The sequence below is a fragment of the Vanessa atalanta genome, chromosome 2 (genome assembly GCF_905147765.1).
Source record: "Vanessa atalanta chromosome 2, ilVanAtal1.2, whole genome shotgun sequence".
Classification (NCBI taxonomy): Eukaryota; Metazoa; Arthropoda; class Insecta; order Lepidoptera; family Nymphalidae; genus Vanessa; species Vanessa atalanta.
Window position 1 is genome coordinate 14,545,564 of NC_061872.1, and position 19,578 is coordinate 14,565,141.

General features: G+C 35.1%; 1 protein-coding gene across 1 annotated transcript in view; it reads left to right on the plus strand.

Annotated features, from left to right (window-relative positions):
* The window catches only part of LOC125069701 (chymotrypsin BII-like), a 139,194-nt gene extending 120,628 nt beyond the window's left edge, over window positions 1-18,566 (plus strand). The window contains exons 5-6 of the mRNA XM_047679252.1: window positions 18,091-18,246; window positions 18,503-18,566. Of these exons, the coding sequence (XP_047535208.1) occupies window positions 18,091-18,246; window positions 18,503-18,566 (220 nt within the window). The remainder of the gene's footprint in view (window positions 1-18,090; window positions 18,247-18,502) is intronic.
* Window positions 18,567-19,578: the final 1,012 nt, after the last annotated feature.

Consider the following 19,578-nt stretch of genomic DNA (forward strand, 5'->3'; position numbering starts at 1 on the left):
TGGAAAATTCAATCAAAAGCAAAATTGAAAATTGGTCAAAGTGACTTTGTGTAAAGTGCTGGAAAGTTTGTCCTGCGACAACATTTCATAATTAATGTATCACTTTAAATCTCGCTTAAAAGTCAGACGGGGCGACGGAATTGCTTGAAGAAGGTGCGAAGGCCTTAAGTTGAACGGAGGCGCAGCATCGTTATCCACTTTCTACGGTTCTGAAATATTCAATACTGCTCAGTGGCCTGGATAGCTGAAACTTCGGCTGGAGAGTATAAACTTTGTTGTTAAGTTATGACATTTTTGTAGTCGGTTCCTCAACTCTCCGGCGCCCATGTCTCAGCAAGAAAGTGCGTAATGCCTCAATAAGTTGATGAATTTCGTAATAGACATTATCTATGTAGGAAGTAATTCTTTTCTAGTTATGTTATGTTATTATTTGGAAATGTCATGACTCTGTAACAGTTGTAGTGGCTCGTAAATATTCCACTACTGACTAAAGTTCTCCTCTTTTTTCACCACACTTTTAGACAGTATTTCTGGAAGGTACCTACCCAGACGGGACTTTACAACGTCCTACATCAAGCAAAAGAATTAAAAACACAAATTAAGCACATGTAAACTTGCGTGCTCGTCTGGGCCTAATCTATCCGGATTTATTTGTTTACGGAGTTTAATCTCTTATGAATTCCCGATCTTTGCAACAAAATTATGAAGGAAATTAAATGTTTCTTTTGATGAAATCAATAGTCATGCAAATGGTTAATTTATTAAATATATGTAGCTTATACGGTATTAGATACTAGAATACAGTTTTATAAGTACTAATACATGTAAAATTTAATTAAAATGGAAATTGTTACGAATCTATTTCAAATTTAAAATCTTGCTTTCTCTCAACAAAAAAGGGCCTTACAGTAGTAAAATCTGAAATCTCACGTTGGTAATAAGCAACATTAGCTTTATAGCCTCCCAAAAAATGCGTTGGTACCATCTGACGCCCAGCCGTGGCACAGCAGGTTCTTTGGTCGAGTCGCTTGGCCTACTTCTCTTGCAATTCGTACTTAAAAATATTTTATTTATAAAATGTTCAATCAATCAAACATATTTGTTTGACATTATTATAGCGTTACCAAGACGGAGTTGGGTATCACAATTAATATGACGAACAGAAAGAGATTAATCCGCGGCAAGCACGAGACAAGTTCGAGAGCGTAATTGAGTAGTTCTAGAACCGCGTCACCGATAGGGACAGTTTGTGATGATTTAATTAGCACACTGCTAACGAGCGCCGCGCGGACTCTCGAGCCTCTTTGATGCTAATGTAATTATAATTATGAATGTAAGAGAGCTTCATGGGCGCTTGTTTAAAAAACGTTTTGCAGACCACAATTAAAGAGGTGGCCCAGTGGACGCAAGGCGCGGGCTTTGATGGAAGATTCTAGTTTGATATCCAGGCAAGCGTAAATAAGTTTTCATTTGATTCATTTTAGTGTTAAATTAATCTCGTTCCTAGCGGAGTAGCAACACATCGTCATATAATTGGCACGAGTCGTCACTAACATTATAATAAGATATTTATTTATTTATTACCTCTTTATTGCACTAAAATTTTGCTACACAAAAGTTGCATGAGGTTACTTCAAGCCAAAATAAAAGTTTTCTGGCATCTCTTGGGGATTGCACTGGACTGCAATACTTAAAATTAGGATTGATTATGATAGTATACAGAGATAAGGTTTACTTGATAGGTAAAGTTTATAATAATAGCTTTAATTATCAGACTCGAGGGGCTTTGACTAACAATCACGGTCTACCCCAATAAAGATCTAGGGCCACCAAAGTCGTAGTCAGGCTTGTATGTATGTATATACTAAGAAAGAAGGCCTGACCCGTTCCTTCCCTCCATCGATGGAGTTAACGCACAATTTGGGGCTGCTTATAATATAATATAATCTAATGTTTTAAATATTTTTATTCGTTTAAAAAGTCTGTCAAATAAAACAATTTAACTGTGATTTATATTGCAGATACGTCAAAACAATATCCCACATAAGTCAATGTCAACGCAAATTATGTCTAAAAGCGGCGCAGTCAGTCGGCACTCCGCGGGTGAGCTCTGTGTGCGAGCAACGTGCAACTCTGTGTGATGATAATCAATAGGAAAACTACTCACACAATAGTATCTTTTGATACACTAAGCTTAATAATCGGTCTACTCGCAACCGAATGCTTTATCTTTTCGGATTATCTTTGAGGTAACTGGACGTTATCTGGACGCCTGCCTACATATTAATATAACAATATATCGTAAAGTGTATTACATAATAGCGAAACATACTTGATGTTGTATTTTCTTATAAATGTATGTTCACCGGTTAATATTCTTATTTAAGCAATAATATTATTAGTATGTTTTTACTCATTGGCTTTTTTCGGAAATAAAGTACGACAGGTGAATTACCGATTAAAATATATATTTTATTGTTTCGCAAAGGCAGTTTTGACTTTTACTTGTATGAATATATACATAAATATTTCAAGAGGTATTGGTATTCAGATAAAAGTATTGGCAACATTTGACATGCATTATAGACCGTACAGTCGCACATGGTATAAATCGCCATGGCGGGATATAAATTAATTTTAAATATAATCCTTCGCGTCTGCTCATCAATAACGAATTAATTCGGTCTCGTGTTCTGCATAATTAAAATAATTTCCACTTCGCGGTAAATTGGTAATGTTTTCATATTGACACACACTCGTGTTTGTTTGCGATGATGGGAATACATTTTGTGGATTACGAGATAAACGAATTTATTGTTATGAAAATGTTGCAACCAGACATTCACTGAGGTACGCTTTTTACTGTTGTACCGCAAGTGCGTTACAGGTTCACCGATGTTGGCTTAGTGTTAGTGTTAAAAGTCTATCTTACAGCCACAGCTGTCAGTGTTAATATCGATATCAACCACAAGTGCGACAATCTATCCGTATCCTCCCCACCTCACAGTCCATAGCTGCTCGCTCCGATTTTGTAATTTTGTAAAGAAATAGATACTGCAACAAAAGTGCAACTGCAACCAGGGTTTATAACATCTTCGCATTAAGCGACTCATTTAATGATGATCGAACTTCTTCTTATTATTATATCTTGTGATATTTACATACCTGTAATTCCATATCTAACTAACGGCCGTACTACTGTGTGATGTACTGATGATTCTGGAATGGGTGCTAATATTTGGGAGAGTTTTCAGGAGTGAGGTTCTTCTCTTTAAGAATCTTATCTCGACTGTCTCTTGGTATCTTTTACTTTAGTAAAGGTGTGAAAATATTTACTCTCAATCAAATCAGGACAATCATTTGTGATTTCCCAAAACATTGGGCTCTAAAACGGTATTAATTTCATCTACGGCCGTGATCTCAACCGACTCTACGATTGGTTGAGGTTCAGTCTCGGTTTTTTCCTCAACTTAAGTCAAATTATACTGTTGATCGATGGACTTGGATCGGTAATACTTCGGTTTCTTCACAATCCAGTGGAATTTTCATTATTTAATCTGTGCCTGCGAGAGAAGACAAACTATAAAAATCGACGTAATCATGAAGGATACTTGGTTTTATTCATATAACCTCGCGTTACTATCGACATCGGCAACCTCCAGCCAAAATACCACTGGACTGTATTATTATAATAATTATTATTTAACTTTACTTACAGTTATTGGTTTCTACTTCGAATGAAAACCACTACTTATAATTCTTTGTTGTTTATTTTGAAGGCTCAGTATATTCATCTTAAATTCTATCCTTTTCTCTTGACCTTTTCGGCATGATAGACAAATCAATTTAATATATCTAAGAGGAGACTACCGTTCATTGCCAAATTCGCATTGACAAAATCGCAGCAAGCAGCTATGGACTGTGGAGTGGAGCGGATACGGAACGATTGTCGCATAAGTGTTCGACATTAACATTGACAGTCGTGGCTGAAAGGTAGAGATTTTAAAGACTTTAATCGTGCTTGTTTAAGATCCTATTATACTAAGGAAACTACGTGGTAAATAATATCTTTGAATGAAGCGACGAATATAAATAAAGAAATAATTGAGCTAGTACAATTTACGTTTATATTTAAATGTAATATATTGACACGAAGATGGACATTTTAATCTCATAAAGTCGGGATCAACGCACGTCATATATAGCGACCAGCGCGGCCCGCAAGATCGAAAACAAATTGGACCGCCGCTGAATATTCATAAAGCGGCCTGTGTACTTTGAGCTGTGGTCAAATATTTATTCAAACAGCACAGGCAGGCAGTCTTACCGAATATTCGGACCGAAGATTCCATCGCTAATATAAACATGCTGTCATGAGGCATGAACTTGTGTGTGTTATGTTACTCTTTATGATCCATTGAAAGAAAATGTAATCTCTACTCAAGTTTGAGGCTGGTGACAAATATATTTTAATATTATTTTACATTAAGATTTAAAAATATATATACAATGGGTAATTTACAAATATGTTTTACTATAATTTTATTTTTATTTAAGAACTTATCCATCATTTTCTGGGCGTGCAAGGGCGGTTCCTCACGAGAACATTCGTTTGTATAACAACGTAAGATTCGATTATAAGCATTAGTCACAATACCGACTTACTAACCGACGAGCTTTCGGTTATAATGTAACAGATTGACTTTAAGATTCGCAAGCGAATGCTCAAAACCGAATCTATATAATATAAATTTGAATATAATATCATATAAACTATAATAATAAATTTGAATAAATGAGTTATTTTACAATGTCGGACAAGGTGTATCGTCATTGTAATGATTTTTCTCCCTAACTATGTATCGCTTGAAAGAGATCAGCTGTTACTATGGAAGCGAATACTCCGGCGAGGGACCGCTCTAAGCCAAATAAAAGTGTAACATATGTTCATGTGAATTAGTACAGAACTGCTCTCATTATAGCCCTAAAGCTGTGAAAGCCAGAAATACAAAGGAGCTTATTAACTCATTCGGCTCGCACTGCCGAGCTGATTAAAGTCATTACACTCATCAACTAGCGGCTCGTCTGTGTATTTTGGTGTATCTACAAAGGGTCGTTACATGCTTAACGGATCCCTATTACAGCACAAATGACATTATCTTATTGTAGGTCATCGAAAAATAAAGACAACAAATAAAAATATGTTCTGAGAAAAGTTTTAAGAAATTTGTGGGGCAAGGTGTAGGTAAGGACAAGTTTTTTAGACGTTCTTCAAGTCTCCAAACCAAACTATACATTTTTAAACATAAGGCCTCTTCTAAAATCTCCGCCACGGAAATAAACTTACTAGCATCAGCGCAAAAGAAAATGCGTTTAGCGATATACTGGAAGGAAATCTTCGGAGAAAGAACTTGATTAGAAATGTAGTCAGTCACAAAACAAAGGATGAGTGAGTGAGTGATGAGTTTCATTTGGTTTACGACGAAGCTCATGGTATTTCAAATGAGAGAGATTTATGATTTCGTGTATGAGCTTTAATTGTAATTCAGATATCGACTGTTTATATTACGCTTTGCTTCTCAGAAGTCTTATTTTTGAAATCAAATATATTTTGTGCGGGTGGGTGATGGTTGCTTAGACGAATAGACGAAGTGACAAAAAATATTACTGGACGAATGATTTAATAATCTGTAACTATTATTAGACTATTATTATTAAAGAGCCGAGATGGCCCAGTGGAAGAACCTGACTTAACTGATGACTGCAGGTTCAAATCCAGGCCAGCACCACTGAATTTTCATATGCTTGATTTGTGTTTATAATTAATTCATCTCATCCTCGGCGGTGAAGGAAAACATCGTAAGGAAACCTGCATGTGTCCACATGTGTATCCTTCAACCCGCATTGGAGTAGCGTGATGGGATATGTCCAAACCTTCTCCTCAAAAAGGAGAGGAGGTCTTAGTCCAGCAGTGGGAAATTTACAGGCTGTTGTACAATGCAAAAATTAAACTATTATTATCTAGACTGCAAAGGCTTTGTTTCTTTTATGTTCAACAAAGTTTGCTACGTCTTTAACATTTTTGAAGAACATTTAAGAGACATAAATAACTTGAGTCACCACGAAAATGTTGTATTGCTCCAGGCAGTAAAAACAAGCCCAGAGCCCGGGGTAAATTGCAACACATGATTTTATTAAATGCTAACCAGTCGTATAATTAGTCTTGCAAGTCAATCATGTATATTATAATTAAGAATTGTTTTATTTTGAAAAAAAAATACGTTTTCCCAAAAATGGTACAACAAGCTCTCACTCCCTCATAATGATCGTGGCGAGCGTAGACGTTTTAGTGTTTGTATAATATTAATATTATGTCAATAAGTAGAAAAACAGCCAAAGCGCGAAGTCCAATTTGATGAAGAAATAATTAACTGAACACAATTTTCTTAAAAGTATCGAAAGAACTTTAAAAAAAAATGTAAATGAAATCTGAATCCGCCAAGGAATCTCAACGACGACGACTGCAGGAAATAACTTTGAGTTCAGATATTGTTCGTCGTTGGGTTTAAAAATTCAGTATTTCTACGGAATCTTCCAGTTTCATCTCAAGTCTTCGAGTAACAAAGCATGGAATGAGACATACTTTTATGCAAAATTATTTGCTCGTATTGGGAATTAATTGTACGTCATTTTTCCTCTTAATTTTATACTAACGCCTAAGTAGTATTAGCCCAGATATAATACGTTGTTACTTTAAATCGATATGTTTTGTAAGAAAATAATTGAACGTAATGGAATAAAATGTATGAGTTTTATTTACTTTTAAAGCAATTTGTAGATACAAACGTTTGTGGGTCGCTAGAAAATTGATAACATTGTGCGATCGTGAGCACAAAGAGGGGACAGAATTAATGTAAAGATAATACAATCAGGCTCGAGCAATCTGAACGCGGGACTTAATGGAAATACCTTTTTACAAAAGAAACAGGGGCGATACGAGATGTGTACAAAGATGAAGAAAATAATATCAATTGAAATCTAGACACGCGGTAGCGTGTCAGCCAAGTTCTAGTAACAGAACTGGCTAGTAGCACCGTGTGTAATATTACACGAACCATTTGGAGCCACTTTTGACCTCCTCATAACTCAAAAACTATTTGACATAGATGTGTCAAATTTGGCTCATATATTGAGACTCGCAAGATACATATGTGTTCCAAATTTCATAAACGCATCTCAAATGGTTATTTAGATATTAACGTCTAAAAATCGTCATTTTTATCACTGACTGACCTATAGATCAAAACTATATTCTACTTTCAGGTGACCGAGAAACTTCAAATTTGGCATGCAGGTAGATAATTAGGCCAATATAAAGGAAAAAATCTGAAACTGGTAATTTTTTATCATTTTATTATAATTTTTCATTTTATTGGGTCTATAGGAACACTTATATACTTAGTTCCTGTAATAACTGTAATAATAAAAAAATGATGTAAGAACCAGCAATCAAAACTTATGACAGCCGGTCTTCATGTGGATTTTAAGGTCTTCACGTGAATATATAACAAGTTGAATACCACCCTTAAGTTTTTTAAATCCAAATATTTCCGTTTTAGTACTTATGAGTAAAGCCGACTTTCGTATTTATTACGTTATTAACTAGCATTTAGCGCACATCAATGGTGCCAAATAATTATACTTAAAAAAATAATAATAATAGGCATTTCGGTACACGGCGCGCGACGCGGCGCCGGAGCAGCGGGTTAGGAGCGTTGCTATTAAACCATAACGCGGACGTGTCTGAGCGAGTGGCAACCGCGCTCATAAGAATTATTTCAACACCTTCCGATGGAAACTGCCTAGTCTATTCGACTGCATATTTTTTGTTTGAGTATACTAGTATACAACAATAAAATAGGTTTCGTGAGATTGTAGTAGAGTATGTATATCGTAACTGGAATGATTTAAGTTTGTACTCTAGCGCTACCAACGGGGATCCTTATTGCTTGGAAGAACAGTATCGAGCAAGCATGCTGATGTCAGCAAAGAACTGATGAATGGGTCCAATGGAAAAATAGAGAAGGTACATTGGGGATGTCGATAACAGCAATAGCGCACGTAAAATAACAATTCAATTTAAACATAATTTAATTTGCGAACTAGAAGTCAAAACCAAGTTACAGATATTAAGTAATGTACATATATGTTCAAAGGAAATAATTCTCTATTTGCTTAGCATATTCTACTATTATACACAAATTACAAGGCCTTCGCCTTGACAGTGCTTTTTTCGACATAGGCTCCTCTATATTAAGTAAAGAGCAGGCTTGCGTTGGCCTCTCTAGAGTTAAAACCTTAGATGGAGTACATCTTATCAATTTAGGTCCAATTCAAATCAAGACACAAGAGAGCACTATTGTAGAGTACAACCGTCTGCGCACGTTATACCACCCCTACTTGGCCAAATTAAGTATAAACAGAAAACGCGTAAAAAAAAATCCGGACACTGAATGGGCAATTCACTCGAACATTTCAGAGGTACATAGAATAGTTTAACAAAAACCATTTGGTATTATTTTTGTTATTAATAAGTACCTATTAATAATTTATATACAAAAAGTAGTGATATCCCATCAAAAACATAAATGTAAAAATGAGAGCCAAGTTAAATATTATGATATATACCTTGGTTGTTGACTTCAACGACAAAAGAAGTGAGATCTAAATTTTTGCCAAGTTAAATAGCCCTTCTGAAATTTATTTATAACTACATAAAATAGCATTTCTTCTTATAACTTGGGATAATATATTGTTGCCTAAGGTCTGACTTGGCTAGTTCTTATATGTTTATAAACACAACTTGTAGTTTGTGTTTAGAATTTAATTTAACAAATTATAACTCAGAACATCTAAGAAGAATGGAGGACAGCTCAGTATTGCTTAGTTAGTATATACGTACATTAAGAGCTGCGATGGTCCAGTCACTAGAAAACATGAATCTTAACCAGATATTGCGAGTTCATATCTTGACAAGTACCATTGAATATTTGCGTGCTTAATTTGTGTTTATAATTCATTTGTAAAGGCTTAGAACTTACGAAGGCTATAATATAATTCGTATATGAGAACTAGCCAAGTCAGACCTTTGGCAACAATATATTATCCCAAGTTATAAGAAGAAATGCTATTTTATGTAGTTATAAATAAATTTCAGAAGGGCTATTTAACTTGGCAAAAATTTAGATCTCACTTCTTTTGTCGTTGAAGTCAACAACCAAGGTATATATCATAATATTTAACTTGGCTCTCATTTCTACATTTATGTTTTTGATGGGATGTACATTAACGTACACGACTTAGAGCGCTCACGTGCCGGGCCTCTCGGCGATGAGGTCGGCGCATGTTCGATACTCACGTTTTGTCAGTTGTCTTGCTATCTGCACTTTCTTTGCCACAGACTAACTAATTCATTATTTTATTAATAATGCCTGGGTTAGTCTTCCTCCTTGTAAATAATAATTATATACAATATTATTATCATTTTTTATTTATTTAAGATTTTAATAATTATTTACCTCGAGGTAAATAATTTTTCGCACATATTTGAGTATGTATGTCGTGCAAGTGTATTTACAAATTAGATTCGTAACAAATTTCACCTTAGTGAAGTGCAGGGTACGCAAACATGCAAATATTAATTATATTTATTATACATTATTTGATTTGTCGTAATAAATCACAGGCGTTACAAAAGAGAGTTTCGGTAAGTGCGTGCTGAGATATACATGCTTCAGATTTATTTCCGACCCAACGGATGTCACGAAGCTATTACTCAGCGCCAAGTGCGATTAAAATTGCTTACACAAAAGAAGGAAGATTATCTTTGTTTATTTCTTACTGTAATATCAGTTCAAAATTTTGAAGTTCATATCTATGTTGTATGGTCAAAATTAATTACGAGAGGAGTTATGGTTGGGACAACAAGGAATGATTTTTAAAAATATATGCATCCATTTAAAACGCCTTTTGAATATTGTAAAATAAAACAATGAATAACTTAGTCCAACTAGGTAGTAATATTATGCGATAGCTCATTGTTCGGTACCTGCATCTGTGGAATGTGCCGGTTACACGTTGTGCATCATTCTTAAAAAGCAGTAAGTGACGATAGTTCAGGCAAGACATTTAAGGCAGATAATGTGCGGTTCTAATAACGCAAATAGTCGATTATCATACATTTGTACGTATGTACGTACATCAAGGTTGCGGATAGCCAACCCCTGGCCGGTCACCATATATTGCGAATATTATAGAACAGTTCTTGTCGTCTTTCGTCGTACATTATTAACCTTCTTAACCTGCAGTTCTTTTATTCCTAAATGCAACGATCTTATTTAAGACGCATCGTCTTAATTTAAAGACGAAATTAAATATTAATTATTTTGGATATCTCAGAAAGATTTTATAAGAATATTTGATAACACCTAAAAAGCTACATCGTTATAAATTCAATGCGAGCAGTGTCAACTTTTCACAACTTTTCAAAAGTTATTTCCGCAGTAAACAAAACTATTTGTGAACAATCTGAATACATCACCGTGATGAGATCTCGAGTTATTCTCGAAGACGGTCCAAGTAGAGCTCGGGCTTAATAAATTCAGGACGCGGCCATTTTGTGGACAAATCGTCGGCAATCTTTGCAAACTAGAGTCATTGTCTTGATTTAGAAGATTCTGCCTTCGACATAATCTTGTCTGTTTTATAATTTCAAAGTTTTTGGACTATACCAGTTACACAAGGTCGTTAGAGTGTCGGTGAATTTGCATATCACAGGAATCTAAAAGTAAGTTTGTTTGCTTAATATTAAAATGTTCCACTTTCGCCGACTCCTACTGAATTTGATTATTCAAATCGAGCTCGGTGATATCATGATTTCCTTGTTAAAAATCGCGTGTTGAAATCCTCGCCACGAGGGTTTTTTGCATGCGATTAATTTGTAGTTTGTATAAATGTATATGTTGGAAGTTTATGTGAATGAAGTTTGTATATTTTGGAAGAAATTAAGTCACGTGTCCACCAAACGGTAGTGGAACGTGTTGCATGCAGGGAGGATCCGACTCATTTTTAAAAGACAAATAGAAGGAGAGAAGGGTTGAGGGTCATTTACAAGCTATTGGTTTGAATAGATAAGTCGGCGGAAAATTAAGTGTTAGGAATTAATAATACAAAATAATCAACTTTTTATTGTTAGAAGTAATAAAAACTGAATTAAAAAATTTACGATCTGCGTAGAAATCCAATAACATCCACGCTACAGTGAGTATCGACTTCCATAAATACCTCCTCGTAGTCTTTCGAGTGGATACGGGCTATCCTAAATCTTTCAATAAAATAAGACTTATTACTATCAGTTGACAATACACATGAGGAAGCGAGTACACAATATACTCTAAATTTTCTCATTTGTAAAGTCGTTGAATTTTACGGGCGGAAAGAAATGGTCGCAAGGGAGATAGAAAAAGAAATAGGTTCAGCGATTAGAAGATACTTTGATCAAATAAAAAATAAATGGATAATTGTGTCTGTAATCCACCATTACAAGGTATACTCAGCCCAAGTGCCAGAGATCATGTGACTCCTCCTTGCTTTAATTTTTACATACATTTTACATTAACAGCCTGTAAATTTCCCACTGCTGGGCTAAGGCCTCCTCTCCCTGTGAGGAGAAGGTTTGGAGCATATTCCAGCACAGGGTTGGTGGAAACGCTTTAATGATACTCACGAAACACCAACAATTCCGGAGGTTAATGTCCCTAGATCTGGATTGACACCTAGACCATTGAGAGGCTTTAAAAGATATGGAATCGAGTTTGATTTATTTTATTTTGTATATGTACATTGCTACTATAGTAAACGTGTTAATTGTTTATTTCCAAATATGAATAAGTTGAATATTTCAGTTGTTGTTTGTATTATTATACAAAAGTTTAATTTCTTAGAACATGGCGGAAGATGAGATATACGTATGTCATACGTGTTGCTAGGAGTAACGCTCGTATTGTCATCCGGGTTACTATGGGAAACATTATTTCATATGGTGGCCACTATGGGTGGTATGTATGTGTGTGTTATGAAGACTAAATTCACCGCGAGCTCGAGTGCTCCGAAGAATACCTGGTGCAACTCGGTGCAGTTTCTCCTTCGGTTGATACTTAATATGTTTGCAATAAGACTAACGTTGTTTTCATTGTTAAGAGACAGTAATAGCGGTCTTGTATTTCGTTTCAGCCGCGGTCGTACGCGTGCAATTAAGCGAAATAGCTGTAATAAAGACATTAAATAGTTTGGTCACCGAGGAGTGGTCATCGTTTTTTATATGATAATATCGTGGACGTTTTCGCTTTACTTTGTCATATGGGTGTGTACCTTAATTATAGCATTTAAGAGTTTATGTATAATAGCACTTTATTTTTGGAATAAAAAATTATATTACAAAAGAACAATTAGTTTTTACTTTTACCTTACAGGAATAACGGATTAGTACTGTCCTTCCAAATTTATCCGAGGATAAAAATATTTTTAAGATGTTAGTTGAAGTATAGTCGCCAGGTAAACACGCCACCAATTTTAACTTGAAATAAGTAAATATAATTATTTAAAAAAAAAAAAAAAAAACAAAACTGTTTAGAAATGTAACGAAACGAAAAATATTCGGATGGACAGAGTTTATTTTACCCATGGTCGGACTTTGTACAGGCTAACCCACACCAGGGAGTGTAGGTAACTCATACAATAAAGTTTTAGACACATGAGACATATCATTAAATTTATTTCTTACTAAGTAATTATATTCGTTTCGGCAATAAAGAAATATTTTAATATTTGATATGTTTCATTCAATTGATAATAAGAGTTTTTAGGTTTTTGGAGTGAAATAAGATTGTTTACGGTTTTTTCTTACCGCAGTGGGAATGCGACGGTAACGAGCCAACAAAAACGGATCTAATCCGGCTTAACTTTAGAGCAGCCTTCCGACGTCCACCCTTAGCGCTAATGGAGTATGTTGCGGGATTGCCAATGCTTCGACTCAAATAAATGTAATGTTCCAAATAGGCTTAATGTTTTAGTATATTTTAGGTTCTTTATTTAAGTAGCTCTAATATTGTCAGCTTAGACCGCAGTATTAAGTTCTGAGCTGAATTTTCGAGTCAGAAATCAGCATTAAGGCAGTCGTTTGCGTTCAGAACTCAGACGTCGGCGAAATCGAATCAATGTCCCCTCGGTTACGAATTACCAAATCTAATTGAGTAGTCGTCCATCGTCCGTCTTAGCCTTCTGTCTGTGAATTGTTTGAGCATTGTGGGACCTGCGTCGGTTATTTGAGCATACGATTTAATTTGACGAAGCGTTGAATCGAACAAACATTGAGCTGTGTGTGATTTTGTGTTCATTATTATTTATATTAATGTAAAAATATTGCCAAGTCCTTTCAAATCAGTCCATCCTTCCATCCCTTCTTAATATTCTCCCACGTTCCAATAGTTCCACGAAGCTCTTAATTTTATACAATCTTGTAAATGGACGATCAAAATCCTTGTAAGATTTTACTTAAATAAAAAATAATTGGATTTGATAAACAACTAAGCAATCTTTTAAGTTTTTTAAAATATTTAACTTAAATACGAACGAATATTGAAACATATGTTCAAATCTTTGATTTTTATTCGAGCAGCCGTCGGGTACACGAGTATCGATACGATACTTTGCGTATTCCTTTTCACGATATAGAGCTGTCATAGATATATTGAAAGAAGCGACCATGATACTAAATCGGGCATGACAGACATTAATTCATGATTTCCGCTCTATGGACGCACAGATACAAATCAGGGATTATATAAAGCTCCGAAACCGTAACCGAAACTATCGGATATCCGAAATAAAAATCCAACCATAACTATTACCGAATCCGATAAAAAAATATTACAATGTTATTTTATCATAGTGTTATACTTTAAAAAGTAAAGTTTTTTTGTTTTAGTTTTTTAAAGCTAATAATTATTTCTGTGATTATACTAAATACTAAATAATATATCCTGAAATTTTTAACTGAAACTATCCGAAACAAAAAATCCGAAATAATTTCATATCCTTAATCGTATCTGCAAAACAATGTCTCTTAATCTGATGGAAAGACTGTCCAGCGCGACCGTTACGGTAAAAACTTTCTTTTCCGACTTTCTGCCGGGAGGCCAAAAACTTTTTAATGACCCAACCTAGGAATTTGGTTAGGAACCACCAGACCAACGAGGCCGTCGAACTCTGTAAATATTCAACTCTATGCCCCATTGATACCTAATACCGCACTTAAAGGTATATAAGGCTGTTCCATAAAGCTCCTAAATCCAATGAGGCTGAAATATTCCAGGTCGTTGTCGGGCATATTTTCACATAATTTCTCGCTTCAATGGATTTCTGTGTGGCAGGGATCGCTTGGCGATTTATAAAATAAAATGTGCGATAAGCAGATGGCCGATTGGCTGCTCAGCAGCGGTGGTTATAACCACATACTGAACACTCAATTATTGAAAAGTTAAAACTTAAAATACTTTGTTTAAATATTTTATATAAGAAACGATAACTTAATTTTTTTAAAAGTATTTTTCCTCTCTTGTTATGAGATCTAACACTATTTTATTAAAGGGTAAATTTGCAGGTTGCATCTGTTTCTAAGCGTAGCTGCTGAATCTCAAAACCGTGTCAGTACCAAGACAAGTTATGACAACAATTAAAATGATACATGGAAACGTGTAATCCCAAGTTATGCGATTAGAATCCCGTGTAGTTCCGCAAATTGTCCTAAACTGAGAAAACATTTACGCCAAAACATTCTGAAAAGCAATTTATGAAGTTCTTGGAAACGATTGTTTTAAAACTTTGTATTTTGTTTATACTTGACATTTCTCAGACGCAGTATTCCATGAAGATATTATAACTCACTCTTACTGAATAATGAAAAACCTATAGTGCTCTTCGAAAAATGCTCCCGATCTACTTAAACTGCCTCGCCTCGTTATATATAAGTCGCTACACTCTTTGACGACACCGGATTGCCTGACGATGTGACGTTATTTCGATCTGCAAATAGGTAACCGACATCCGGGGATTCGAAGCTACGACTGCATCGGGAGCAAAGATACTCTGATTGAAACTTTGTTATCGCCTTACACATTCGTAATATTTAGTGGGTAACTGTGCTTCGCTGTTTCTATATCCTGTTTCGTACAGTTTCCATATTTGTAGTTCTTTAGAATTTATGGTTATCGTTCCCATCTAGAGCCGTAGCGTGATATTGTAGGCTAAAATATATAACCTTCCCCGATCAATGTACGATCTAACGCAAAAACAATTATTTGAAAAGATCTAGGAATCTCTTGCATTAGTGCGTTCAAGCAAACAAACTCATTACTTTCTCAACTGACATGACAAGATTATGTTTTTGATATATTATATCCCTCAAGACCAACCTCGAGCGTGGTTAAAGTAAAGTACTTCTTAATATTTCATATATCTTGTATCTTGTAAATATACAAGTTTTTTTTTTTTAAATAAAACGTCTCTTAGTTACCAATTAATTTGTAACACTTTCAGAGTATTTTGCATTTGCGGAGACAAAAATGGCGGAACTTTAACCCAAGAAAATTGATGATTTATGGATGGTAAAAAACCTTTAACTATTTTAAGAAAAGGAATATCTCATACCTTAGTCGAAGTAGAACCTCAGCGATACTTGTATTCGTTTTTGACAATATTTGTAGGCTATATGTTATAAAACAAAAGATACAGATCCATTACAAAACATTTTTCTGAGCCTGATAGTGAAATACAACCCAACTACATTTTGTAAACCAGTAAATAATTGTAGTTGCCGAACTAGTACCAAGCTTAAATAGCTTTAAGACCTGACTTCGGTCTGTTGAACGGCACTTAAAATGTTAGTTCCAGTTCACCAGTGCCTACATTTACAACGGCGGTTATCGGTTATGGCTGGCGTTTGATATATCGACAATATTGGTTTTGGAAATTATCATTAATGCAAATTCGAGCAGGCTGAGTATACACTTACGAGAGTTCGTTATAGTATTTACTCGGTGGAATCCTGATATACGTTGGGAAAGGGCACAATAGCTTTGCTCATTGGGGTGGATGAACATGATGAAACTGTTGATTTTATGATGAACTTTGTCAAAGTCTTTAAACTTAAAAATGTTGACTGTAATACGATTATAGAAAACCTGTCTTATCTTTCAGTGAAGAGATCAAAATAGATTGTTTTAATATACAATATGTCGGAGGAAGATATGAGTCGGGTTGATTGATGTTTGCATGTATTACAAACAATATCATTTGTTTACATTTTAATATGTTTTAAAATTCTTAAATTAATTAAATTTGATTTGTTACATTGTTTTAAGAAGTTATAAACCAAATTTATTTTATAAAAGTTATGAATATTGTATTTCTTGTAACGACCAATCAGAGCGAAGCATATGCCTCGAGCGGGGTCGAGGCGCCATCTGGTTGACAGAGGTTGAGACGGACGGATTGACGGATACATTTTGTTTGATTAGAAATAGGGACAGATCGAGTTGGATCTTGAAAAGTGTAGAAGACTATAAAAGGTCAGATCGGTACCCTGAACTCGCTGCTCAGTGTTGTTTCTCGTTAAAGTGTTAATTTGTTGACTTTAGAATGATGTTCTCCGACATATATATTTTAATGGCTAGTCATTACAATATCAATTATTATTAGTAAAGTATTTACTTTGCACTAAGAGACATTCTTAATTTTAATTAAAATATTAATTTCCCTTAATCAGATGCTGATTTATCGCAGACAGACTCGTTGACGGTAACTAGCTTGGTGAATGCTATGTTCATTCCGAAATAGTCCGGTGCGATTTACTGATTCGAGTACGCTTGACGATCGAGCGACCAAGTGACAAGAGCGTTCTGTGTCGCGTCTGCCGTTAGCAAGTTCTGCTATTACTCCGAAGATAAGTCAAAATTTGAAATTTAAGAACACTTCTTTTAATGTCATTTATGTAGGCGGACTGGCAAATGGGCCACTTACTGGTAAGTAGTGTTGCCCAAAATCGGTCTCGGTCTTGCAGTCTTATTATTGTTTTTGCATTTTGTAAGACCACGACCACATAATTTAGGCAAGACTGAGACCAAGACTGACCGTGCAAGTTTTGTACAAGAACAAGACTAAGTCTGCGAGACTCTTGCGTCTTGCATCTTGCGTCTTGCGTCTTGTTAGGGTTGAGCGTCGTTTCAGGGAGCGGAAATGCTTAATCCAAGAAATTTAAGGAACAGGAAACAAACGAAATAAAAGAAAAAAAAAGTACTAGTACATAGACTTTTGAAGAAGAAAATAGGAAGACGAAAAGTACAGATATAAATTATCATCAGTGCATTTTCGTTGAAGGTTGAATTTACGCAGTCCGAATAAGTAAATTAGAAATATATGGATAATACATAGTATGAAGAGAAATAAAAGTATGAATATAATAAAAGCGAAAAATAAACTGTATAGATTAAAACGCCATAAAATTATTATACCAGACTAACTCCGTGGACGCGGTAGATAGCTTAGTTGGTTAAAGCATCGGCACAGATGGCTTGGTTCGTCAGGTCACCACAGATCAGTCAATTCATCTAACTTCTCATTAAATATTTAGACATTTATTAATTTGGTTGGTCTTTACTATGGCTATGTTAACTCAAGCTCAAAAGATATCTACTCTGTTAAGTTGTTCTAAGATCTAAAGTAACGTTTAATAAATAGCAATAGACTGGTAGGTAATTACGAGACTTGCGAGACTCTCGCTGCAAGACCAAGACCAAGACAAGGTGCATTGGCGCAAGACCAAGACCAATACTACCTTAGTCTCGCCTTGTTCTTGCATTTGGGCAACACTAATGGTAAGTGGTCAGCACTGCCCATTATATAAAATTAAATGGTAGGAAGACAGAAGACGAATAGAATGATAGAAAAGCAGTTTAACAATTAAATCGTGAACAGGACAAAGCGCGCGGCTGGTATCAAGCGACACAGGGCTACGTATGGGCAGTGCGGATCGGACGAATCTCTAGTGATGATCGTTATCATCGGCGCGGACGCACAAATAAAGAACCATAGCGGCGTGAATCGTCACCGCACGACACCTACTATCACACCGTATAATATGTAATTACATGATAAATAAATAATAATAGATCTCTGTGATAACAGTAGTCCACAGTTTCCTAGAAAGTCACCAACAATTCTAAATAAGTCAAGGACATGGAAGTCCCCCTTTTTCGTGACCTTTTCAATAATAGCAAGCGACTTAAACAATTAGTTCGGGTGAAACCACGAACTACCGAGCGGCAAATTACGAAGCAAGGGACTGCTCTCAAAAGGCTGCTTTTGTGTTAATTTGTCGATTGCGCAGCAAAAAGGCTGAGAACAGATGGTTAGCAAGAACTACTAGAACGGAAGTTTTGCAAGCGACTTAGAATAAATCAGTTTGTCTATTTATTTTTACAATGTCTGACTCGCTTATGTTTATTATTATGGCTAGGCGTTCCAGTGAAAAAAATACCTATAGTAAGTCACAATTTAGATGTAGCATCGGCAAATTCAATAAAACCGATTATTGCCGATTTTAACAACCAATAGAAATAGCTCCCTATCGCGCCATTCAGCGCTATTCGACGCTATAGATTTTCGCTTCAGTTCAACCCGAGACAGCAACGGGAATGCACGTGAGTGAATCATTCCGTACACTGCGTGACAATTTAATGGTAAAGGGAATATTATTTATTTTTTGGTATATTTTTAAATATAAGTCATTGAAACTGGGTAGGCCGTATAATAGCCAAAGTCGTGAAATAATTTTCCTTCATTTATCAATTTATGAGACGAGACAAAAATATAGATTTTGGGGAAGATCACTTTTAAAACATTAAAAATTATATACACATATAAGCGCTGTTTTAAAGGACAATTAACCCAATTAAAAACTCAGAAAAAAATAAGAACATCCAGCAAATAAGATTAAGTTTTGATTATGATGACATTAGACGGAAGATGTATGTATGGCTTTCGTCCCACCGAAAAAGAGTAGCCTGTGACAAAATATTTGTTGTATTTGTATAACAATATAAAACATTTTCAATGACAGTCGAGAAACTGCGGAGAATATTATATGAACTGGGTTTTAAATAAATAAAAAAGTAAAATAATAGAACTTTCTTCTGAAGAAGACATAGACAGATACAAAGGTTTGGTTTGCATATGGCGCTGTCTTAGCTTATATATCTTCTCAAAGAACTGGCATTTATCATCACGAAATGAGTAAAGAAAATTACGAAAAATAGTTAAAACAACATAAATACCGTTAAATATGTACCCTTTGCATTAAATCTACTGAAACCAGAATTGTATTAAATCATTACACGCTACAAAGCAGAACATCTTAAATACTCAAATAATCAAATAATGGCGGAACATGGTCATTCTGTTTTA